The 26,019-nt window shown below is 42.4% G+C and overlaps 1 protein-coding gene across 12 annotated transcripts in view; it reads right to left on the bottom strand.

The window, feature by feature from the left end:
- ZNF280D (zinc finger protein 280D) overlaps positions 1-26,019 on the bottom strand; it is an 84,497-nt gene extending 58,478 nt beyond the window's left edge. For 3 of the 12 annotated variants that reach the window (XR_006284630.1, XM_043524658.1, XM_043524657.1), the window contains exons 1-3: positions 25,785-26,019; positions 25,216-25,446; positions 17,004-17,152 (exon numbers count right to left, since the gene is read on the bottom strand). Coding sequence is in view for 9 of the 12 variants with exons in the window: in XM_043524658.1 (XP_043380593.1) it covers positions 17,004-17,145 (142 nt within the window). In the remaining 3 variants the exon portion in view is untranslated. Of the gene's footprint in view, positions 1-10,071; positions 10,246-17,003; positions 17,153-25,215; positions 25,447-25,784 lie in introns of those variants that run through there. The other 9 variants (XM_037911834.2, XM_043524652.1, XM_037911835.2 and 6 more) reach the window with 8 other exon arrangements.

Below are 26,019 nucleotides of genomic sequence, written 5' to 3'. Positions count from 1 at the left end.
GCCATGGACCCAGACAGACCACCACGAGCAGGAGGCACATCCACTCCCAAGGACTCCTGGCACCACAGGAGAGTTTGGGATGGAGAGCCAAAGCAAATCCTTTACTACCTCATAAGCTTGCAGGTCCGTTGGTACCAAAGGGGCCAGAACAGTATCCGTTGGTACCAGATTCAACAGCTGTCCCACAGGACAGTACCAGAATCAATGGTACAGTACCTATACGTTCCCGTCATGGTACCAGGGAGACAAGGGTCGACAACTTGGCTCTATCCTGAGTTCCTGAGAAGCAGGGGTGATTTTCCAAGTCCTCCGAAGAAGAAGAAGAGTAATCCTTCAATCTGGAGTGGCTCTGGTCTGTTTTATGGATCCTCTTTCAGAGTGGCCCCGGAGAGGAAGACTAATCCCTCTCTCTCTCTGACAAGAAGAGTCTGAGTACAGCAGTTTGTCAACGACCACTGCAGCCTCTGTAGCACCCCGAGAGGCAGGGTGATCCATCGACGGCCAGAAGGCTGAGGCAGATCCTGTGCCATGAGGTGTTGCTTGAGGCGTAGAGCTCTAGAAATCTGCATTCTTTACCTGAAAGAAAGGCAGATTCTGCACATCTTTTTAATGTGTCCCGCACCAAGGCCAAAAAGTAGCACATGTGGGGGTCACTATTCAGAACAGACACCTCACATGACAGGCAGTACTTGCATCAAAAACTAACCACTGACTAAAAACAATCAAAACAGTAAAGAAAACTAGCTATTGGCAGGAACTAACACCTAATATTTAACAGGATTACCTAGACCAAAAAAAAAAAAAGTGAGGTAAACTGCATGGGGAACTCATACTCAGGTACAGGTGGTGAGAAGGCACTGGAGAGATCAGGGTGGTGTCAATCTTATATAATTTCAGAAGGAGCCAGGGTGCAGAGCACAAGCTCCTCCCCGACAGATACTGCTACAGAAAATTCTCTGACTCCAGCACACCAGGTACACAAACATCTTAGTAGAATACACACATACAACTGCTTGAAGAAGAACAGTTTCTATGTTTAGATTCTTCTTTACTTATTTGTTAACCCATGCTGAGATTAAGTAGCAGTATGATAGGGCATGTTATCATACAGTGCCTTAGGAGTAAAGGAAAGCCAAGAATTACATGGCTCAGCCACAAAATCATTCAATACAAACCCAGCCAGAAAAAATAATTTGCATAAAAAGGTATTTATATCTCTAGGTTACTGATATGAAAGTTAATATTTCTAAGTGTTCAAATACTGTAAGTTGGAAACTGACATACAACATGTTTCCGAATGTATTTGCTCCCAACTTTCAAAGAAAGAAATCACTGAACTGGTAGAAATCACTGGTTAAGCACCTGCAACCAGACTCTGTTGAAGTGCTAAACCAGCTTTTGATACGATTAGCCTCTTTACCAGGTGCAAAGGAATATTTTCTTCATTTCCGTTTATTCTACTAGTTCAGATCAATGTTCAAAATTCATTCAAAGTTAAGAAACCAATTAAAAGCTCAACACACAGGAAAGCTTGTTTTTCTCTTCAATCTATGAATAAAAACTAGATGTGGAAGCCTGAGACCTACTAGTTCTAAAATGTTGAAGGACACAGCGACTAGAAATAATCAGTTCAATTCACTAACTACAGGTACTTCCTTTGTTTAGTAAATCAGTTAGTTTTAAAGGCAAAACAAGTTTTGATAAACCTTTTCTCTTATGTTTCCAGCACATTTAAAGTAGTTTTATTTAATTTAAAAAATGTTTTTGTGTATTTTAATTGAATCAGAATTTCCATCGAGAGAGCCTGACACATATCACAAGTAAAAAAATTAAATCATAAATAAGAAATGCATCACCATTTTCTAAAATAAATGTAAAAATTAAGAAATAATGAATAAATATTGAGCTATATAATTATTTAAATAAACGTGTACAGACATAGCGTATCCTCCTGGTTATCAAAAAGAAGCACCAAATTTAGTGTAAATGTTATATCTAGTTGCAAGTCAAAATGTGTTAATGGTTACCAACCAATGAGAACAAACCTTTCTTTAGCAAAGTAACTAAAAAGTATAAATACAAACACAATTAAAATTGATTTAAATCAAGCTTTCCTGTTTGCTTACTTAAATCATTATTTTTTTTTAAAAAAAAATCAGTGATCTAAATTGCTTTGATTTAAATCGGTTTACTCTGGTGGTGAAACTGTAAACTATCTAATAAGAAATCACGTAGGATAATTAATGTATTATAATATACAAGCATACAAAACTGAGTTAAGATTGCATATGCCAGGTTAACTTTAGCATTTCTTACACATTTCCTAAACAGTACTAATATGTTATATTTAAATAGTTAATTTTCATATGCTGATGAAAGCACCTGCCAAACATGAACAAATGTTAGCCGCAACCCATCTTACAAAAAAAATATCTGAAGTACAGAGAAGTTAAGTGATATGGCCTATGTTCCAAAGCAAAATCTCAGATCCAGAAACTGAAACCAGATTTTTTGGTTCACAGTCTCACAGGCCAAGGTCTAACCAGCAGCTACCTAAGTACCTAGCAGGTTATTCATGCAAACTCTTTCAATTTGCCTCTGCTGTAAGAGGGACCAGAGGAGACGCCATACCTGATCAGAGCAGTAGATCATATATTCCAGTATCTTGTCTCAGATTATGGCCAGTACCAGATGGTTCAGAAGACGGTACAAGAAACCCCATAGTGAATAAGTATGACTCAACATACTCCTAGATGTTTTTTTCTTAACTTTAGCCAATTAAAGCCTGGTTTATTCCCTAAATTATAAGAGTTTATAGCACTTACAAAAAGAACACACTTATTTAACTACAGTAACTGTGTAATATTCTCATTTTCAATATAAGTGCATTATACTTTAGAAAGAAAAATAACCCCTACTATCATAGCACTTCACTTTGGTGTCCTGGCCAACAAGTTCCACAGGTTAATTGTACATTACTACATAATTCAGTGTTTACTTTCATCAGTTTCTCATTTGTCATGTTTCAATTTCACTGAAAGCGTCCATGTACTTATGAGTAATCAGGAGGGCCCAATTTCCCTTCTATATATTGTTCACTTTTTATTCCTCTTTTTTGTCCCCTTTTAGCTTGCCATGCTCTAAACCAGCGTGAGGAAGCTTTTTTCTATCAGGGGCCGCTGATAAAAATCAGTCGTGGGCCAGTCGTGGGGGGAGGGGTGTGTGTGTAGAGGCTCATGGCTCCCCCCCCCCCCCCACAGTGGGGCGAGACAGCACTCATGGTTCCAGCCCCGGGGGGGGGGGGGGGGCGGGGGGGAGAGGCACAGGGATGGAGGCTCGGGGCTTCCCGTAGGCTCCAGGGTGGGGCCAGAAATGAGGGGTTCAGGATGTGACAAGGGGCTCCAGGCTGGGGTGCGGGAGGGGTTGAGGATTCCAGCTGGGGGTGAGGCCTCGGAGTGGGGCTGGGTATGAGGGGTTTGGGGTGCAGGAGGGGACTCTGGGCTAGAGCTAAGGGAATTGGAGCGTGGGATGGGCTTCCGATCTGAGGCAGGGGGTTCAGGGTGCGGGCTCCGGCCAAGCGGCGCTTACCTCAGGCAGCTCCCTGTCAGCAGTGCAGCAGGGCTAAGGCAGGCTCGCTGCCTGCCCTGGCTCCGCACTGCTCCCAGAAGCAGTCGCCATGTCCGGCCCCTAGGGGGAAGGGCCAGATGGCTCTGTGTGGCGCTGTCCCTGCAGGTTCCATTGTCCGGGAATCACGGCCAATGGGAGCTGCAGAGCCGGCACCGGCGCACAGAGCTTCCCTGATCACCCCTCCGCCTAGACGCCACAGGCTCATGCCTGTCGCTTCCAGGAGCTGCGCGGAGCCAACTGGACTTTTAACGGCCTAACAACCCCTGCTTTCCCCCGCAGTGAGGTGAGCCAGCACTCGCGGCTCCAGCCCCACAGGGGGTGCCGAGACTTAGGGCTTCCAACCCATGGCACGGAGACTAGCCACAGGCTGGATTAAATGGGCTGGATCTGGCCCGCAGGCTGTAGGTTCCCCACCCCTGGTCCTTCTTCAGAAGGAAGCATTTCAGTGTATTTAGTTGCTTTTTTCCCTGGACCTCTTCTATTTCTGCTAGATTTTTTTAAATAGAGTTAACAGAACTCAATACAGTACTCCAAGTGAGCATATACAAATGATTCATGCAATGGCTTTATAAAATATTTTCAGTATTACAGTCTACCCCATTCCTTATGCCTCCTAACATTTTGTTTGCTTTTATGGCCCCTTGTGCACAATTAGCAGAGGTTTTCATTTACCAGTCCTCAATGATTCCAAGTCGTCATTTGTTTTTCCAAAGCATATTTAGAATTAACCAAGTAAAAGTAATTCAAATCATCTCCTCCAATGTGCAGTACTTTGGGTTTGTCAACAATTAATGTAATCAGCCCTACTAGGCCTATTCACGTAGCTTAGTCAGGTCTTTCTGAAGTTCCTGAGCCTTCTCTAGAATTGACAAAACATAATAATTTAGTTTAAAGGAAAAAAATCCTCATTTGCATGCTCTTTACCTGCTTGGTGCTGTACTCGGAAGCTATTGGACTGGAGCACTAGATACCCACACACAATCCAGGGATTTGAGTCCTTCCGAAAGTTTAGCCACCACAAGGGCAAGTTGTCTGTGACCAGGGTAAGGGACTATTCAGCAGATAATACCTGAGGAAATCTACTGCCCACTTGATAGCCAGAGCTTCCTTTTGATATATAATTGAATATGTTCTTTCCCTGGGAAACAACTTCCTGCTTAAAATATAGGATTGGGTGCTATTCTCCCTCAAAGTCCTGGACAGCACCACTGAAAGACTGATGTCAGATGCATCTGTATAGAGAATAAACTGCCGGGTGAAGTTGGTGAGTACAGGCATCAAGCCCAGCCATGCCATCAGGGTATTATAAAAGCATCATCACACTGGTCATCTCAAAGGACACTGTTGGTACCTGTCTTTTAGCACATCCATTAGGGGAGCTGTGATCAATGCAAAGTTGAGGATGAACTGGCATAATGTCCCACCAGGCCTAGGAAGCAACATATGTGTCTCCTAGTCCAAGGCATGGGGCATGAGTTCAGCTTGTGGATATTAACAGGTTTCACAAAGCTTATTCCTACCCCCTATCCCATAAGTCACTTCTGCCATGGCCAACTTACACTTTGCAGGGTTAGCTGTGACACCAAGCCTCCTGCAGGGATGTCAGTAGTGCTCGTAGGTGCCATATGTGGTCTGCCCCCATATAGCTATATATGACAATGTCGCCAAAGTAAGCCTCAGCATATTGCTGGTGGGATCTGAGGATTCCATTCAAAGGCACTGGACAGTCGCTGTCACTCCTTGCAGAGCGAACAACATAGTTTTAAAATGGAAATAGCCAAATGGGAACAGGAGGGGTGTGGTCTTCTCCTGAGAAGATGGAGATTGGAAAGCAGTCAGCAGCCCTTTGTAAGGTCAATCATAGTGAGATACTGCACTGGGCCCAACCACTCAGAGTTCATCCACCCTTGGCACTGGAGAAGCATCAAACTTTGTGATGGACTTGAGCTTGTGAACATCCCTACAAAATAGGACCATGCCATCTACTTTCGGGTTCAGGACTATAGGGCTTCTCCAGACGCTCTTAGACTCCTCAATGACCCCCATCCTCAGCACCGCCTGCATCGCTTCACGTATTGTGTCCCACACATCCTTTTTGGTAAAGGTCAGAGAATTCTTCCTAACGAGTTGCCATTGTGCTCTTTCCAAATGATGTTGTATCATGTGTGTGCTTCACAAACTTGTGAAGAATATCTTAGCAAAGTCTCTGATTACTTGCATCAAACAGGATCTTCTGATTTGACAAAGCCACTACCAGCAGTACGCTTAATTGTTGTACCACCACCCAAGGATGTTCCCCCTTGGAGTACATCTCAGCTCTAAAGCACTGCCGATGCATTTCTTTGCTGATGCCAAGGTAATCTAAAATAGCGGTCTTCACATGATTAAAGGTCACTGAGAGGACAGCACCTCCTTCTCAAAATGGTGAGGAGCGCTTCCAGATCATCATGTGGGCCCATCTTAGTTAACTTCACCGACATGGGTGGCAGAGGTCCCTCTGGTGAACTGGTCCCTATGAGGCCTCCCTCAGATGTTCTTGCTGCTGGGAAATAATCTCTTTCAACAGCTGCTGCTGCTGCACTGCTTGGGCCTGTTTCTGGATTGTCCACTACTACAACATTTACTGCTGGAATTGCTGCTGCTGGTTGGCCTGCTGTTGTTGCCACTCCCACCATCCACTTACACCAGTGTTCAGGGTTCATCTTGTCTGAAGTACATATCAGCTGAGGCCACCTCACGAGGGGCTGGTGAGGAACCTGTTTCTGCTTCATTGCCTTTTAATAGGCATAGAGCTTCATAGCTGTATCCTCCACCAATTGTGCTCAACTGGCCCTCAACTGGGCTTGGCGTTAGTGTCTGAATCTTTTGCCCCAGGTCCCTTATGGTAGCCCCCGCTACTGGGCAATCTTACAGTTCTTGGCAGGAGTTCAGGTCACTTTCAGGTCTTTTCAGAGCCCAATTTAAAATTGCAAAAAGGCTACTATTCTGGGGTGTATTAATAGGAATGTCGTATGTAAGACACAAGTGGTAACTGTCCCACTCTACTTGGCACTGGTGAGTGCCAACTGAGCGCCACACTTTAGGAAAGATGCGGAGAAACTTCAGAGTCCAGATGAGAACAACAAAAATGATCAAAAGTTTAGAAAGCCTCATCTCTGAGGAAAAGTTAAAAAAACTGGGCTTGAGAAAAGAAGACTGAGGGGAACCTGGTCTTTATATATGTTAATGGCTCCTATGAAGAGGACAGTGATTAATTGTTTTCCATGTCCACTGAACGTCAGACAAGTAATGGGCTTAATCTGCACCAAAGGACATTTTGGATAGATATTTGGAAAAACTTTCGAACTGTAAGGGAGGTTGTGGAATACCCAATATTGGAGAATTTTAAAAACAGGCTGGACAACCAATTCTCAGGGATGGTCTAGGTTTACTTGGTCCTGCCTCATTGCAGGGGCTGAATTTGATGACCTCTGAAGGTCCTTTCCAGACCTACATTTCTACAATTCTATGATCTTTAACAAGACCTTATGTTTTCCTAAAGCATCCAGAAAATGCTCTTGATTAATAACTACAGCTGTTTACATCAAATGGGACTACTCACATGAATAAGGACTGCTTTTAGGAGTAAGAGTTGCAGGATCAGGCCTTATGTTTGCAAATAAATGCTCGTGCAGACCTGTTGGCAAATCTTGTTATCTAAACATCAACATGAATTCCACTCTGGAATTCAAACGAAGGACTTGTGAAATGCTAGAAGAATCCATTCTGGCAGTTGCAGTTCACAAAGCATATTTTCACCTTCAGGCATTTTGGTATAAACATTTGGTTCATATTCTGTATGTCTGAAACATTTAATGGCTTGCACATAAGACATATCACTAAAAAGAATATAGATTCAGAATGAATAGTTTAAAAAAGGAAAACAAATTCCATGGAGGCCTATGACTAAATCCACCTCGTCAATCTACAGCTTGTAATTTCAACGTGGACTTTTAATTTGTATTTTACTTCAACTAATCACGGTCAAAACTTTATTTTTACAGTGTTGTAGCAAGCAAGTTTAATAAACTACATTTTATCTAAGAAATGTAAGTAGAATATTGTTTTTAGCTAACAGCAGCAGCCTACAATTATATCATATAAGACTGCTATTGTGTCACATATCAAACTAAGCAGCACAGGGGCTGGTCAGTAATAGGATGAGCTGTAGGAATTTACTGTGGGAGATGCTATTTCAGGAAGTAAAGTCAAGCTCCTCTTCTACTCTCTCAGACTTCCCATGCCACTTTGTACATTAGATGCATTAACCACTGTATTCTGGACAAACCCAATGTTTAAAGTGTGGATATGTACTCCAAAAATACAAGTCCATATAAAAGTGATTAGAAATGGCTTCCTGCAGTTTCCCTAGTTGCCTCTCGATGATTCTACATCAAATTTGCTCAGTTTACAAGTAAAGAGGGTAAACACAATTGTGTTCATTCTGATGTGCTTATCACCAACAGTAATCAAGATTCTGAACATTGAAACCTTCTTATTGTGCTGATAATGAACAAGCCACAGAATGGTCCCTTGAAATGTGCGTTAACTACTTACGCTAAGCAATCTGTTCCACCTTGTATTTAGCTGTGACACTCTGAGTATGTTTACCAGACTTGAAGATCTCTGTGTAAACTCAAAAGCTTGTCCCTCTCATCAACAGAAGCTGATTCAATAAGAGATATTACCTCACCCATCTTGTCTCTCTAATATGCCAGAGAAGAATCTCATTCACTCTCCCATAGCTATGTTCACTCTATTTGGCAGAGTAATTGTATATTACCGACGCAGCCAGTCCATGGAGCAACAAGGGGGACAGAGTGTGGGAAGAACTGGATAAAGGCAGACACTATACGTCCATGCCTTGGATCCCAGTTCCTGGAGCTGAGTCTGGTTACATCAGAATTTCAGATTTCATTTAAAAGAAAGTAAATGCTTCATGAGAACAAAGAAAATCTTGAAGACACAACCCAAGTACAAGCAATGCAAAGAATTCTGCCTTACTCTGCAGACAGCCTGAAATAATAGTTTTGTGGTGTGAAATACCCAGTGCATCTCAATGAGTTGCAATTCCAAAATCCACTGCTGTTTGAGGTTCCACCAATGTATCAACCCAACAGAGGACCCTGTGCATGGCAGAAGGAGAAGAGTATAGTGGTATCAGTCCATCCACCCAAGCAGATACACCATGAATATAGAGGGCCCTCTCTGCTGCCAATACTGCCTCTTTGCAAGGAGATGGGAAACCTGCTCCTAAATCTCCTGCTCCCAGTGGGAGAGTTTCCCTGCTGTTGCTCCAAGGAAACAGAAAAGGGCCCCATGCCACTGCCTCTCTGGAAGAGGAGACAGACTTCCCACTGCTATCATTCCAAGCGTGGGGCACGAGCTCAGGATTTGAGCCACAGCAACCGTCACAGAGAACACCATGTCATGGTGTGCTTAGGGTCACAGATTGACTTAATCCAGGCCCAAGTACAGAGCCAGAAACTTCTCAATTATAACCTGATTCTTCCAGTGATTTGCTGTATCACCTTGGGTAAGTCACTTAACGAATTCACTCTCTCTCTTTCCCTCTCTGTGAACTGGGAATTAACGTTGACCTACTTCACAGAGGTGACAGAGGATTGTTTAGTGTTTATACCGCACATACAACATGTACATTTCTTAATATTTTTATCTTTAAAAGAGAAATGGAAAAACAATAGTGAAATTGTCAATGAAAATTATTTTTTCCAAAGTTATAAATAAGAACTTTTCACTTAAAGAAAGCCCACACACTTATTAAGGAATGCAACTTCCTCACACTTATAGATAAGTTATGTCCTAATATTCATTTTGTTTCCCTAGACTCGTATGATCATTTTTTCAACATTATCAGACAGGAATATAGTCATTTGGCCTTGATCCAAAGTTCGGTGAAAAGAATGGGAAAGTGAAGTGAATGTTTCCATTGACTTCGGGGGGGGGGGGGGGTCAGGCCCCTCATTCAGTTACATCTGGAAACAGTGCGCCTACAAAATAAGCAGTATTCCATGTTTTCAGTTTTTACCGATTTTCATTGATAAATTACCTGTTCTTTTATTAAAGTTCAGTTTTTACTGATTTACACCCCTTTAACAATCCACTCAGTATTTTTTCAGGTACTTATTTTTTGTTAACCACTAAAGCTTTACGTGACTGTTGTATTCTGCAGCTCTGAGATTAAAGCAATTCCACAATGTAAAACACAGAACACACACACACGATGGAGGTCAGAAAATCAAACAATGTTAATATTGTGCTATGACTTGCTCACAAGGAGACACTGCCCGCCTATTTCTTTGTGTCTGTTTAGTGTGGCACTGAATTTAAACAATCAATCCTCCACAGATAAAGATAGTTAATGCCCCTTATCCACCCGGTTACCTCCTGTAGTGCTAATCTCCTTACGGATTTGGATGGACCAGCCTGGGTTCTTCTGGATCCCCACACAGCCATTCCCCCCTTTCTGTGGCTGGCTCCAGACTACCTCCAAAATGGCTTTTCCTCCTTCCTAGGCTCCCAGGGGAGGGCATCTCACTCCAGGAGCTTTCACCAGTGCTTTAATGAAAGAGAGGACACAGCATGATTGTGTCAATGAATTTGTGCATGCTCTTTGTTTTACCAGACCACCACTGTTAATAGCAGAGGGGCCTATTAGTGACTTTGTGAGACATTACTACAGCAGAAAAACCTTTCCTAATGCAGATAAACTCACTTGTAAATATCTGAAAGAAAATGACATCACGTTTGAGATGATGACATGTTTGAGATATACCAACTATCTTGGCAAAATGTAACCACAACTAACACAGATTCTGCTTCCTAGATGGCTAAATTTGCACAGGAGATTAAACTCAATCATAAACTGGAACTGCTACGTATTACCTGTCCTGCTCATCTGATTAACATTGCACTGTCAGCAGCTACTGCTACAGAAGAAATGAAAGACATGAAATCTTGTATCACTGGATTCAGGGCTGTTTTCAAGCATGCAAACAAGTTCACAGAATCATAGAACCATAGAATATCAGGGTTGGAAGGGACCTCAGGAGGTCATCTAGTCCAACCCCCTGCTTAAAGCAGGACCAATCCCCAACTAAATCATTCCAACCAGGGCTTTGGCAAGCCTGACCTTAAAAATATCTAAGGAAGGATATTCCACCACTTCCCTAGGTAACGCATTCCAGTGTTTCACCACTCTCTTAGTGAAAAAGTTTTGCCTAATGTCCAACCTAAACCTCCCCCACTGCAACTTGAGATCATTACTCCTTGTTCTGTCAACCGCTACCACTGAGAACAGTCTAGATCCATCCTCTTTGGAGCCCCCTTTCAGGTAGTTGAAAGCAGCTATCAAATCCCCCCTCATTCTTCTCTTCTGCAGACTAAACAATCCCAGTTCCCTCAACCTCTCCTCATAAGTCATGCGTTCCAGTCCCCTAATCATTTTTGTTGCCCTCCGCTGGGCTCTTTCCAATTTTTCCACATCCTTCTTGTAGTGTGGGGCCCAAAATTGGACACACTACTCCAGATGAGGCATCACCAATGTTGAATAGAGGGGAACGATCATGTCCCTCGATCTGCTGGCAATGCCCCTACATATACATCCCAAAATGCCATTGGCTTCTTGGCAACAAGGGCACACTGTTGACTCATATCCAGCTTCTCGTCCACTGTAACCCCCAGGTCCTTTTCTGCAGAACTGCTGCCGAGCCATTCGGTCCCTAGTCTGTAGCGGTGCATGGGATTCTTCCGTCCTAAGTGCAGGACTCTGTGCTTGTCCTTGTTGAACCTCATCAGATTTCTTTTGGCCCAATCCTCTAATTTGTCTAGGTCCTTCTGTATCCTATCCCTACCCTCCAGCATATCTACCTCTCCTCCCAGTTTAGTGTCATCTGCAAACTTGCTGAGGGTGCAATCCACACCATCCTCCAGATCATTTATGAAGATATTGAACAAAACTGGCCCCAGGACTGACCCTTGGGGCACTCTGTTTGATACCGGCTGCCAACTAGACATGGAGCCATTGATCACTACCCATTGAGCCCGACAATCTAGCCAACTTTCTATCCACCTTATAGTCCATTCATCCAGCCCATACTTCTTTAACTTGCTGGCAAGAATACTGTGGGAGACCGTGTCAAAAGCTTTGCTAAAGTCAAGGAACAACACGTCCACTGCTTTCCCCTCATCCACAGAGCCAGTTATCTCGTCATAGAAGGCAATTGGATTAGATAGGCATGACTTGCCCTTGCTGTATCCATGCTAACTGTTCCTGACTACTTTCCTCTCCTCTAAGTGCTTCAGAATTGATTCCTTGAGGACCTGCTCTGTGATTTTTCCAGGGACTGAGGTGAGGCTGACTGGCCTGTAGTTCCCAGGATCCTCCTCCTTTTTTTTAAAGATGGGCACTACATTAGCCTTTTTCCAGTCGTCCGGGACCTCCCCCCGATCGCCATGAGTTTTCAAAGATAATGGCCAATGGCTCTGCCATCACATCCGCCAACTCCTTTAGCACTCTCAGATGCAGCGCATCCGGCCCCATGGACTTGTGCTCGTCCAGCTTTTCTAAATAGTCCCGAACCACTTCTTTCTCCACAGAGGGCTGGTCACCTCCTCCCCATGCTGTGCTGCCCTGTGCAGTCGTCTGGGAGCTGACCTTGTTCGTGAAGACAGAGGCAAAAAAAGCATTGAGTACATTAGCTTTTTCCACATCCTCTGTCACTAGGTTGCCTCCCTCATTCAGTAAGGGGCCCACACTTTCCTTGACTTTCTTCTTGTTGCTAACATACGTGAAGAAACCCTTCTTGTTACTCTTAACATCTCTTGCTAGCTGCAACTCCAGGTGTGATTTGGCCTTCCTGATTTCACTCCTGCATGCCCGAGCAATATTTTTATACTCTTCCCTGGTCATTTGTCCAATCTTCCACTTCTTGTAAGCTTCTTTTTTGTGTTTAAGATCAGCAAGGATTTCACTGTTAAGCCAAGCTGGTCACCTGCCACATTTACTGTTCTTTCTACACATCGGGATGGTTTGTCCCTGTAACCTCAATAAGGATTTTTTAAAATACAGCCAGCTCTCCTGGACTCCTTTCCCCCTCATGTTATTCTCGCAAGGGATCCTGCCCATCAGTTCCCTGAGGGAGTCAGTCTGCTTTTCTGAAGTCCAGGGTCCGTATTCTGCTGCTCTCCTTTCTTCCTTGTGTCAGGATCCTGAACTAGACCATCTCATGGTCACTGCCTCCCAGGTTCCCATCCACTTTTGCTTCCCCTACTAATTCTTCCCAGTTTGTGAGCAGCAGGTCAAGAAGAGCTCTTCCCCAAGTTGGTTCCTCCAGCACTTGCACCAGGAAACTGTCCCCTACCCTTTCCAAAAACTTCCTGGACTGTCTGTGCACCGCTGTATTGCTCTCCCGGCAGATATCATGGTGATTGAAGTCTCCCATGAGAACCAGGGCCTGCGATCTAGTAACTTTCATGGGCTGCCAGAAGAAAGCCTCATCCACCTCATCCCCCTGATCCGGTGGTCGATAGCAGACTCCCACCACGACATCACCCTTGTTGCTCACACTTCTAAACTTAATCCAGAGACACTCAGGTTTTTCTGCAGTTTCATACTTGAGCTCTGAGCAGTCATACTGCTCCCTTACGTACAGTACAACTCCCCCACCTTTTTTGCCCTGCCTGTCCTTCCTGAACAGTTTATATCCATCCATGACAGTACTCCAGTCATGTGAGTTATCCCACCAAGTCTCTGTTATTCCAATCACATCATAATTCCTTGACTGTGCCAGGACTTCCAGTTCTCCCTGCTTGTTTCCCAGGCTTCTTGCATTTGTGTATAGGCACTTGAGATAACTCGCTGATTGTCCCTCTTTCTCAGTATGAGGCAGGAGCTCTGCCCTCTCGCGCGCTCTCTCCTGGTATCCCATTTCCCCACTTACCTCAGGGCTTTGGTCTCCTTCCCCCGGTGAACCTAGTTTAAAGCCCTCCTCACTAGGTTAGCCGCCTGCTTGCGAAGATGCTCTTCCCTCTCTTCATTAGGTGGAGCCCGTCTCTGCCTAGCACTCCTCCTTCTTGGAACACCATCCCATGGGCAAGGAATCCAAAGCCTTCTCTCCGACACCACCTTCGCAGGCATTCGTTGACTTCCACAATTCGACGGTCTCTACCCAGGCCTTTTCCTTCCACGGGGAGGATGGACGAGAAGACAACTTGCGCCTCAAACTCCTTTATCCTTCTTCCCAGAGCCACGTAGTCTGCAGTTATCCGCTCACGGTCATTCTTAGCAGTATCATTGGTGCCCACGTGGAGAAGCAGGAAGGGGTAGCGATCCGAGGGCCTGATGAGTCTCGGCAGTCTCTCCGTCACATCATGAATCCTAGCTCTTTGAAATTGAAGGCTTTGTTTTACACAGTGCGAGATGCGTGCAGAGCTAACTACTGATAACCTACCCGTTGTGCCACATCAGTGGATGAATTGTATTTTGCTGCCTGTCGTGTAGATAACAGGTTGACTGTGCTAATGCATCTCCTAGATCATCCTCAATTTGTTGGTTCTAAAAGGAGAAACTCTGAAGAGACTGGCAAATAACTAAAATGACTGCCAGATTCTACGCACCACTGCTGAAAACTTAGAATCACTGCGTGACACACAGAAAACACTGGAGTTCTCTCCAACTACTGCCAACACCTTTGCCAATACAGATGTTTACTGGATCCTGATAACCAAAATATCAGCTGAACTGAGCATAAAAGTTGCAGGAGAAATATATGGCAAAAAAACCCCAAGAACAGTTGTTTCTGGAAATCCTTCCCACCCCGGAACACGAGAGAACCAAAAAAAGAGTTCAAAACCTTCTACACAACTCTCAGTGAGAAACAGGAGACAACCATGTCCCATAATCTGAATCCAGAAGTATTTGGTGCCAAAGATTCTTTTTGGAAAGTCATCCAGATGTTGCATCCTTTCCTCAAGGTGAATTTTGCAGCAGACTATGACCGTTATGCCAGAGTGTTTCAACCATTTGCCACTAAAGATGAAATTTCAAATCTGAACGGGGAATTTAATAATTATATGAACTTGCCTAACCCAGACAATGCAAAACTGGATATGCTGGCTTTTTGAAACAGTCATCAAGACACCCTTCCCAACTCCAGCCAAGTGGCACAGCAAGCTCTGAGTGTACCCCCCGGATCTTTTGATTCAGCGCACACACTTTCAAAGTCAGACTACCTCCAAGACAGCAAGAGGCTCAACATGAGTGAGGATATTTTTAAGAAAATTATGCGAGCATACGCAAACCAGGATTTCTGGGAAAAACTGCTAGCTCTGAGAGAGACAAAACAGATCTTTGCACATTGAAAAAAGGTTTCAATTATACTGTAGTAAAATGTGTACATTACAAAAGTTTGTTTTTCTTTTTTTCCTCTGATTTTTCCCCAGTTTCTAACTTTTAACCCAATTTCAATGTCTGGAAAATAAACATTAAACAATTCCCAGATTTTTTTAAAATAAAAACTGAAAATGTGAAACACTAAAAATAAGTTAGCTCGCTGAATTATTTTTTCCAGTCCTATATACTACTGCCATTTTATGCCAAATGTGTATATTCCATATTAACACCATCTACATGTAAAATACACAAAAAGAAAAGGAGTACTTGTGGCACCTTAGAGACTAACCAATTTATTTGAGCATAAGCTTTCGTGAGCTACAGCTCACTTCATCGGATGCTGTAGCTCACGAAAGCTGATGCTCAAATAAATTGGTTAGTCTCTAAGGTGCCACAAGTACTCCTTTTCTTTTTGCAAATACAGATGAACACGGCTGCTACTCTGAAACCTGTAAAATACACAGTATTCCTACTGAAATGTTGTCCCACATTGACAGATTTGCACAACAACCAGGAAGTCTACATTGCAATGTACAAGGACTAATCAACTCTTCAAAAAAAATACATAGCATTGTATAGAATATTTTTTAAAAAAAAATACATCAGCATAATCCAGCATGCCATGTAACTATTTATCTAAAGTGGTCTTTTGAAAGTTGTACTTTAATCCATGTCTTAAAATTATTATAAACACAAATTTAGTCAACTTTTCATTTTTAAAATATTGTTTGGAAGACACAGTATGTGGAACATTACCCAAATTACATTTTTTGCCACCATCTTCTAAAAATATCCTTTTCAGTTCAAGCCATCTTTGACACCCTCCAAAGTTATCTCTGCAGATAACTTGATATCCCAGATTCCCAACCAATATAATTTCAAACTTCCAGGAGGATAAACCCTTTAAAAGTATGTATTTTAAATTAGACTACTATCTTAACATCAACTGTAATATACTACCAATGCTTCTTTAATATTTAAAAAGTGAACAGTAGGGATTTTTAAAATACCAAAAGTAGCATTTAAAATACTACTTACGACCCCAAATAAGTAACAGAAAGTGATACAGATACATAGATGTCAGTACACAGAGATTTTAGAAGATTACAAATACTTAGATTTTAAAACATAAAATGTAACAAAAATCATTTTCTCTTTTACTTACCTGCCAAGGCCCAAGTACAGGACAAACATGGAATTCTGACACAGCTGATGGCATCATAATCACCTAACTCATTCCCTGCACTAGGAGAAAACTACAGAACTTGATGAACATGAACTCTTACTTCAACTGAATTAATATCAGATTATTAATAGCAACATCTTTATTTGACACAGGTGCCTTGAAGTGATTCTTTCTGTGTTAACACTCTCCCCTTCCCTGATTAGGTTTTTGGAGACAGGGAAACTGCCTTTCTCTTATCAGAAAAGAGTCCAGCCATTTAGATAGGCTTACACTAGTAGAAAGACTTTTTTTCAATTAGTTCTTTTTGAAAGGATGGATTACATTGATGTATATTATGTCTGCCTAGGCAGGCGCCAATCTTCACTACAAAGACAACCAGGTTGGAGACTTCAGTTACAATATTACTTCATTCTGTCATGTAAATGGTATCTTAACCGAGCTCCTGAAGTATACTAAAGCCTTCAAATGTCCTTTCTTTAACCTGAGGGACAAAGGGCAGGCAACTGTGTTGTACTTGGGTCCCAGGAGACAGTTGTATTTTTAGTGGATGGTAGATGATCAGGAATGAAATGAATTTAAAACACTGAAGTAATTTACTAGCTCTTTATCTTTACTGACAGTACAAAATCTAGTCTTTTCAAAAGAAAGTAATTTTTTAAATTACTACATCCATTCTTCATCATACCAAGAATATATATTTAAAAGGTTTGTTTTATAATGTAGAAAATGCTATCTTACATGTACTGGCCGGTTTGGAGCTCGAAATCTCCCCAATGAAGATTGGCTCATCATCATCATCATCATCCTCCTCAACTTCTTTCACTCTCTTTTGCCATGGTTCTAGCTCCTCTTCCTCACATTCCATAAACAGTTCTGCCATTTTGGTACTAGATAATAAAAAATAATCACACAAGTGTGTCATGGAAAGTGGGCGGGTGGGGGGAGGAGGGAAGTGGCCAAATAACCACACCTTTCAATAATAAAATTATTGTGTTTAATGCAAACATGACCACAGAACACTCTTATGAGTTGTAGCCTTCATACAGAATTAGTCCCCAAATAAGCTCAGTTCAAATTCTTACTTATTGTTAACATTTCTGCAAATTATGAGGAGTTTGATCTTGCTTCTATTGATATCAGTGGAGTCTGCAGTATTGGGCGCCAGGTACTTAAATACTTTAGGGAAGACCTATTAAAACCCACCTCTGCTCATTCTCCTTGCTTTATCATTCCCTCTGCATCCTCCTCCACTCTTGCAATCATTTTACTCTTTTTATTCCCACACACTTTGCAACATCCAGAACTGAATCCCTCTTTCTATTGTGCCAGAAGTCCAAAAGCTCCTTCAAATTCCTCCTTCAAACCAACTTCTGTTTTGTTTCCTACTACTGACACCCAGTTACAGGGTCAAATCTACACTAGAGCTCTCACTATTGCTTGAAAAGATGCCCTTTGCATTATCATCCCCTTCCTTTAGACTTGCTCTAAGAAAGGCACCATTGTTTTCACCACAGCATCTTGCCATATCTATTTGTGGAGATTTCCCAATGGCAGAGCACCAATTGGAAATTAAGCAAAAGCTCAGTGCAGACCCAGCCATGTTGTCCATTCCTCACTTCTCACCCTAGTACAGCCTCTACTAGAATATGAGAATTCATATGATTTCTCTGTGTATTTTGTCTTGCACTATTTTTGTTTGTTTTAACCCTTTTTTGTCATTTTCTTATCCACTTCTTTTCTCTAGCCTCATGATCTATCTAAATTAGAGACTGTCAACTCTTTAGGGAAGGGACCATTGTGTTAATTTCTGTAATGTGCCACCTGAGGCAAAAAGACTTACAATTTGTTCAGCCCTGACCTAAACTTTATACTTAAAAGAATTATGAAATATTTTAAGACAGGAATACAGTCTTTAATGCATGAAAACATCATTGAGAAACAGATCAAATAACCGCTCAACTGAACAAGTTAAAACAAGCTTTTTTTACCACCAAACTTTAAATCTGAATTGTGCCTGTATCTTATTCTTTCTCCACCACAGCTCCATCTCTTTAGTGCCATGCTAGTACAGGTCTAAATTTACTGACACAGAGAAAGAACTTCCTTATTTTAAAGGCTCTTGATTCTTATTGAAGTTTAAATAAGTTCTGCGTAAAGAATTCAAAACTATCCTAGAAACAAGTGTTTCACATGCTGCGTCAGCTATCTGGCAGCATCAACCAGAGCAGGGGGGAAAAAAAAAAAACCCAAGCACATTTGATGTGTTAAACGCAATCCGTAGCTGCCCAAATCACTACATGCAGCAATAAGAGGTAGCCACAATATAGGTGCTTATGGCACTCTGACCTTGAGGCCCATTATATGCTAGCTATGGCTTAGCCTGCACTAAGCTACAACAGCTGGTAATGTTTCCCAAAGGGGCCTTTATGCCAGCATGGGATTGCCAGAGCACAGAAGTACTATCCCCAGCCAAGCTCCCTTTGGATGATGAAGTAATTTATACCTCAGAGTTGAATTATTCCCCCACAACAAGAATCCTCAGCATAGCACTTATGTCAATTTTGCTCTCCCCCCACTTGTGCTGCAGAATGCACAAAAGGGCCAAAGATCATGCACTCAGCATTAAGCTTAGTATATTATAGTAACTTAAATTGGGATGGGGAAGTGATGTTAACAAATGGGAATTTGACCAATACAAAGTATACTGAATGCTACTGTGATTAAATGTATGCATTTTATTTGAAAAGCACAATGTAACTTCCTCCAAGCTTTCCTCATATAATCGGAGTAAAGCTTGAATCTTCTGAGGAGTTTCAAGAATACTGGTTAATTAAAAACTGGCTAAAGAAAGAGTTCACTTTCTGGGCCTCATTAATTTTTGGGCCCTTCTATTCTGAAAATTACATCCTACAGAAAGTAAAACCACGAGTTAATGGAGAGAATTTGGGAGCTCCTAGGGGTTATAATTTTTCTTTAATCATCAAAACAAATTATCAGTCATCATAACTGATTTTTGTACATTATAGAAGTCAATGGAGAAATTTTTTTACATTGGCTATTTTCAGTCTCCAATATAGCATGTGTGTAAGACTTCCTAAATAGTATAGGAAAAAGATGTAAAACTGTTCTTCGGCCAAAAACATTCCTGCAATCTATTGGGGCCTAATATGGTGGATTGGGAATGGATTTGGCTAGGCAAATAGTCTTTGCATTGTGCCAGAAAAGATCTTCAACACAATAACAGTGACTTTGCCAGACTGGGACCTCTGTGAAACTGTTCAGTTGGTTCAGAAGCATCCACAATCAGGATCATTGACATAGTAAGTTGTTGCTTTATCTGAAACCACAACCTGTGTCAAATTTGTCAGCCAGTTTAAGAAAACTAACTGAACAGCTTCACCACCAGATCACCTCATATAGCCAGTACAGGAGTTCCTTGAATTGTATAAGCAGCTTATTTAAGTACAGCATCTTCAGCAAAGTATTCCACTGCTTTGACGAAGACCCTGCTTTGTGTGAAAGGAACCGTTGCTGTGAAGATTCTTTGCTTACTTAAATTATTCAGCTAGCTCAAAAGCTTCACCCCTGAACTAGCTGAATAGAGCAGGTTGAAAAGTTTTGTCATACAACTTTTCAGAAAAAAGAAGTTTCTAAAAACCCTATTTAAAAATGTTCATAAACAGCCCATAATTTATTTGAAAATTTTCAACCAGCTCCACTGTTTCATTTTATACATTCACTTGTGAATGTCCGTTAATGGGAGTGATATCAGAATAAAGCTGATGTACAGGCTGCCCTACTGCACTGAAAAATGTCTACAAGTTTATTGTTTTTTCCTGCTGCAGTACTGGGTTGACTTCAGTATCCATATTTGCTCCAGAAGCACTTCTGGATTAGTTTATGATCTCATGACCTCTGAGACTATCTCCACGCATTCAGCTGGTCAGATTTTGGTGACTGAAAATACACTTCTATCATGGTTGCACCATTGCCTCCTATAGTTCATGACACAGATCAATCACATGTGAAGGCATTTTGGTGGTCTCCTCATGATGTTTAATGGACTTAATTTTAATACCAAGTTCTCTATAAGGAGTATTTTAAACCAGAGCCCCAATATCAATGGCTTGATAGGACAGGATGATTCCTTATTCTTCAATATAGAAACTGTGGTATGTAAGCACAAGTGATCAAGTGTCTAGATACATTCTCTTTATGTTGGCTATACTACATCTAATCTCCCCGTCAAAAAATTCCATTTAGGACGTTTTAGACATATTTAGAGTCTGTTAATTTCCTTTACCCTTTGGACATAGTACAGCAATAGACCTGGTTTCATTAGCTGATACTCTCCTAGAAATGAACAATGACCAGGCACTGAAGCCACTTTTTTTTTTTTTTTTTTTTTAAATCAGCCTTTATTAAAGTCAATCACGTGTTTGTGCACACAAACTGTGAAAAGAGCATGAGTTATTCTGACCGGTTCCTGAATAACAGATCCCAGAGGATGGTTTTGAGTACTCATTTTAGCTACTGCAAGACTATTCTTGTCAACCCTTTGTTCAGCAAGTGAAAGAGAAGGGAAAAGACACACCTGGGCTGGAGTGCCACTGCTATGCAAATGACATAGCCATTTTACCCAGATTATCTGCCATATTTCGATCAGACACATTGCTTTTCCAGCGTTTGGCCAAGATTAAAACTTGAATGAGAGAGCTGCTTGAACCTTAATCTGAGTAAGGAGGTAGAGATATTAGAAATTTTGAAGGGGTGGGTAGGAGAAGTATCTGGAGAATACATCTGGGACTGCTTCTATTTCTATTAATGAGGGAGTAAATCCACCCTTTATTAGAAAGGTTTGCTGTTTCATGTGCTTGTGAATCCCAGGCTACGTATACAATCTTAGGTGGTATTGTTGGCCAAAAGCACTTTGAAACAAATGGACACACATGCCTAGCCATATGCAAATGTCAGACTCCGACTTCACCTCAGCTATCCTTGACTTTAGTCTGGCAGCCACAATTTACTGCAGTGCACTTTACTCTTGAAGACCATCTAGAAGCTTCAGGTAGTGCAGTTAACATTTGTTCAGCAAGGCTAACTGATGAAAAGATATTAGCCACACAGCATATTACATCAGATTTAAGAATTTTTTTATTTATTTATTTATTTTTAATAAATTACTTCTGGTCGCAATCCAAGTTGTTGACTTTGATGAGACTCTATATATTGGATGAAAAGTTACATTAACAGAAAGTTTAGGTTGCAGTCACACTCAAAATTTAGAAAATGACAATTTTAATAATGCCCAGACAGCCTTAATTCTGCCCCCTTAGTGTGTCTATACCATGACTGAATTAAGCACGGATCTTGTGGGAATAAAAATTGTATGCGATCATGTAATTCAAGACTGTACCATAATGCATATGCACTAAGTACAATTTTGATTTTGCGATGAGCAACTATAAATGTACCAGTTCCTAACTCTGAGTGCTTGTTTTTGCACCCAGAAAAGTGCTCTTCTGACAGCTTTTTTTAAGGCAAGTTCCCAAGGTAGGGTTTTTTGGGGGGAAAGCGACTGGTGGTATTTGTTGGTATTTTTAAATAAAAGATTAAAAAAAATTTAAAAGACAAGGCATCTGCAAGATTGGTTTGCTTTCTTCTCTGTTAAGTTTCCCTTCTTCTTCAGTAAGAGGACCTCTTCAGAAATTCACTTCCTTTAATGGTGCAGAGGCAGAATTCACGAGCCTTTAAGGCAATGTGCACCACATCTCTTTTCTTAGGCTTCTATGAGGGCTAATATGGATATTCACTGAGAGGATATTGACTGCATTTTCGAGAATTACTATTATTTGACTTTTGTTTATAAAGCACTTTGTTGAATTTAAACTATACACATCTGCACCAGGAATGTGATTGAGAAATAAATATAGGCACAGTAACTCATTCTACAATAGGAGTACTTGTGGCACCTTAGAGACTAACAAATTTATTAGAGCATAAGCTTTCGTGAGCTATACCTCAGTTAATCGGATGCATCCGATGAAGTGAGCGGTAGCTCGCGAAAGCTTATGCTCTAATAAATTTGTTAGTCTCTAAGGTGCCACAAGTACTCCTTTTCTTTTTGTGGATACAGACTAACACGGCTGCTACTCTGAAACCTGTCATTCTACAATATAACTGTAGTAGAAACACATATGATAACAGAGAGTTATTTCCTAGTTATCAAAGATAAGCAGAGGGCCTGTATCATCCAGTTAAACACATGACCTCACTTATAAATTAACACCTCATGTGCAACACTCCATAACTACCTCTTTCAAGCAGTTTCTTCCACCTTTTCTAGGAATATCCTTAAAATAAAGGACTGATAAGTAAGGCTGTATGAAAGTTGATTTTTTTTGGTTCAAAAGTTCAACTACCATAAAAAAAGTTCTAAAAAAATTTGGTAGCAGTGTGATGCCGGATGCCAGGTCACAAAGTTATTGCAACTTGCAGAAACGATACAAAATTGTAGCGTGTGTTAGAAGTTTACGTTTCCGCAGCAGAATTGCAATCTGAAATTTTCTTACAGCTTGACTAACAAGTAAGTCATCAACATAGCAGTCCAGGGTATTGTCATCTTTCAATGGCAAATGAATCAGATATCTTGTTGCATATGTGCCAATGATTTATTTTATCATAGTACTGCTAGCTCATTCAGAACACAAATAGTCTTGTAAAGTTTATGCTTTTTAAATAGGCTAAAGCAGATAACACATTGCATGAGCCTAGTGCAGAGGTAGGCAAACTACGGACCAGCCCCCTCCTCCGCAGCCTCAGCTCGCCGTTGCGCCAGTGCTCTGAGCTGCAGGGTTGCAAGCTCCTGCCAGCCAGTGCAGCTGGCTCTGTCCAGGCTGTGCGGCTGCCAGTCCTGCTGCTCTGAGCAGCATGGTAAGGGGGCGGGGAGGTTGGATAAGGGGCAGGGAGTCCCGGGGGGCAGTCAGGGGATGGGCAGCAGTTGGGGTGGGGGAGAAGGGGGCGGTTGGATGGGGTGGAGGTTCGGGTGGGGGTGGGGGGGGGAAGAACAGTCAGGGGATGGAGAACAGGGGGCGGTCTGAGGTATGGATAGGGGACGGGGCAGTCAGGGGACAGGGAGTGGGATGCGGGGTCCCGGGTGGGGATGGTCAGGGGACAAGAAGCAGGGGGGGTTGGATGGGTCGGGGATTCTGAGGGGGGCAGTCAGGGGGTGAGAAGCGGGAGGGGGCGCATAGGGGGTGGGGGGCACGCTTTTTCGGAAGGCATAGCTTTCCCTACTCGGCCCTCCATACAGTTTTGGAACCCCGATGTAGCCCTCAGGCCAAAAAGTTTGCCCACCCCTGCCTAGTGGTTTCTCTCAATGTTAACAGAACTATTACCCTTGATCCTAGAAACAGAGACTATATTTAAGCCAAGCCGTGTAGATAATAGGTTTTCAATCTGTGGGTTATGATAATGTGTGAGGGAGTCATGAGCATGCTATACTTTCCACATTACCAAATGGGAAGTGGGATCCTGACAAAGCAAATGTTGAAAACTAAAAGCTTCACCTATAATTAAATCCTATACATGACAGATTAGAATTGTGGAGTAAACTTCATTTTCTTAGAAACATGAAAGCGTTCAAAGTTTTAACTTTTAAAACAAGTTTCAAGTTTTCTTCATGGAATGACAAAACTTCTCGAAAGAAGAGGATTGCTGAAAAAAATTAAAAATAAGTATGAGCAGCTAGAAAAAAAAAGCTTCTCCTTTCCTTTAAAGAAGATTCTGGCCAATACTGCTACATTTCTGAACAACAAAAACTAACACTAGTCATGAATGTTCATTACAGCAGCCACAACTGCATCAACTTTTAGGGTATTACTCAATTGTAATCATCAGAACTGCTTGAGCCTGATGCAAGTCAAAAAATCAACTTCATATCTTATTGAGCAAAATAAAGTGAAAACTAAGTTCATGATGGAATACGAGTTTTTGCTTCTCTGCATAGCTGTCATATCTCCACCTTAATACCATAGATGTACACTCAGCACAGATGTAATAGGCTTACTAAATATACATGTCCCCATCCTTATTGTGGAGTGTTATAATAATTTTGAGTGTTTACATACTTAAAAGAAACTAAAAAAATGAAAACTGGTGTTTAAGAAATAAGAAGTGGGCAAGAATACAACGGGAGAAGAGGGAAGAACTTTTGCAAAACAGCGTGTGTAAACTAAGGCTATAAAATGTCATCTTTGTTTTTGACATGACAAGCTACAAAAACGTAATAAGTTACTGAAATCCCTCAGCAATTTATAGTTGATATGTTACCACCCTCAGTGTGCTGCGGAAATTCCAACATGGATAGTTTCCATGGGCCTATAAATCTTAGTATTATTCTCTGATTCAGTTGTACAAAATCAGGAAGTAACTATCCTTGCACAGAAGAGAATGGAGGCATCTATTTCATGATAGTAAAGCTTTTCAGATTGGCCTTGCTTGTTGGTCAATTTGTCAGCACAATAGTTAAACTATCTGTGTGATGTAATGAAACTGACTGTTAAAGTTTAACAGTTGCCCTTTAAGAGTTCCTAAGAAGCAAAACTAGATTTTACATCACAAGCCCAAAGCTCAACCTAAATCATCCACCTGGCCACCACCACCTGACATGTGGTCCACACGACTTCAGTTAGCATGATTTAATGTTATATGGGCAATCTATTAGGGCAATGTCATGGTTTGCATGGTCTTGGTTTGTTTTAGAGGCTGTCAAACATTGGGTTAGTGATGAACATACTAAAAAGAAACTAAATGATGAAATTTAAGTTTGATGCAAATTAAAAAACAAAAATTAAGCACCCAGCCCAGTGGTAAAACTTCCCTTTAAAAAGCACCTTCCCGCCTCACTGTCATGAGGTGGTAAGTGCCTCCTAAAGAAGGGCAACGTTACCTCTGTAAACAAATTAGACGTTCTCACCCCGAGCTCAAATGGGTGTGAGGTGAGGCCAGGGCAGGGCGCAGAGATCCTGGGGAAGCAGCGTAGCTCCCTCTGGAACCGTTCTCTTTAACGTGGCCTCAACATTTCCCTCTGACACTCCGTGACCCCAGGTGTCTGAGACGAGGGCTGGGTTTGGCGTCGGGCAGGAGAGGCTGTATGGGGACCAGAAGCCTGCTTGCACAGCTAGAACGGGGAGGGAGGATCAGTAACACCCATTCGCAACTATCCGGGAGCCACCAACAAAGCGCGGACACGGCAGGCTGAGCCCGGCAAGCTCCCGTCCCCCGCTGTACGCGGAGACGAACAGGCTCGCTAGAAACCTGCGAGTCCCAGAGCTCGCCGGTCCGGGGAAGGGGGGGGCGCTACAAGGCCACGCTCCGAGCCAAGATGGCGCCGGTCTCATAGGCGACAATCCCCCCGGTGGCCCACCCGCCGCTAAGCAGCAGCAACGCCCTCCGCACGGGAAGGCCCTGAGCAGGCCGTCCCTGCGCGGAGGGGACAGAAGGAGCGTGCCGGCTTACCGTGCTGCGCGTGTGAAGAGGCCGCGGCAGGCTCGCACACTCCCTCCCTGACTGGGGGATGGGAGGGGGCGGCTCCGGCAGAGGATCCTCACATTGCCTAGCCGCGGCGCCCAACCTCAGCCTCCTGCTACTGCAGCCGCCGCTCCTGGGAAAGGAAGGGGGGGTGTTTGCTGAACGCGGCGCGCTGGCTGATGGGTAAAGTGCAGGTCAGCCCCACAGAAGCGCCTTCTTTCCG

The sequence above is a fragment of the Chelonia mydas genome, chromosome 10, assembly GCF_015237465.2.
Source record: "Chelonia mydas isolate rCheMyd1 chromosome 10, rCheMyd1.pri.v2, whole genome shotgun sequence".
Taxonomy (NCBI): domain Eukaryota; kingdom Metazoa; phylum Chordata; order Testudines; family Cheloniidae; genus Chelonia; species Chelonia mydas.
The sequence above is the reverse complement of the archived record's forward strand: the minus strand, read 5'-3'. Positions and strand labels throughout refer to the sequence as shown.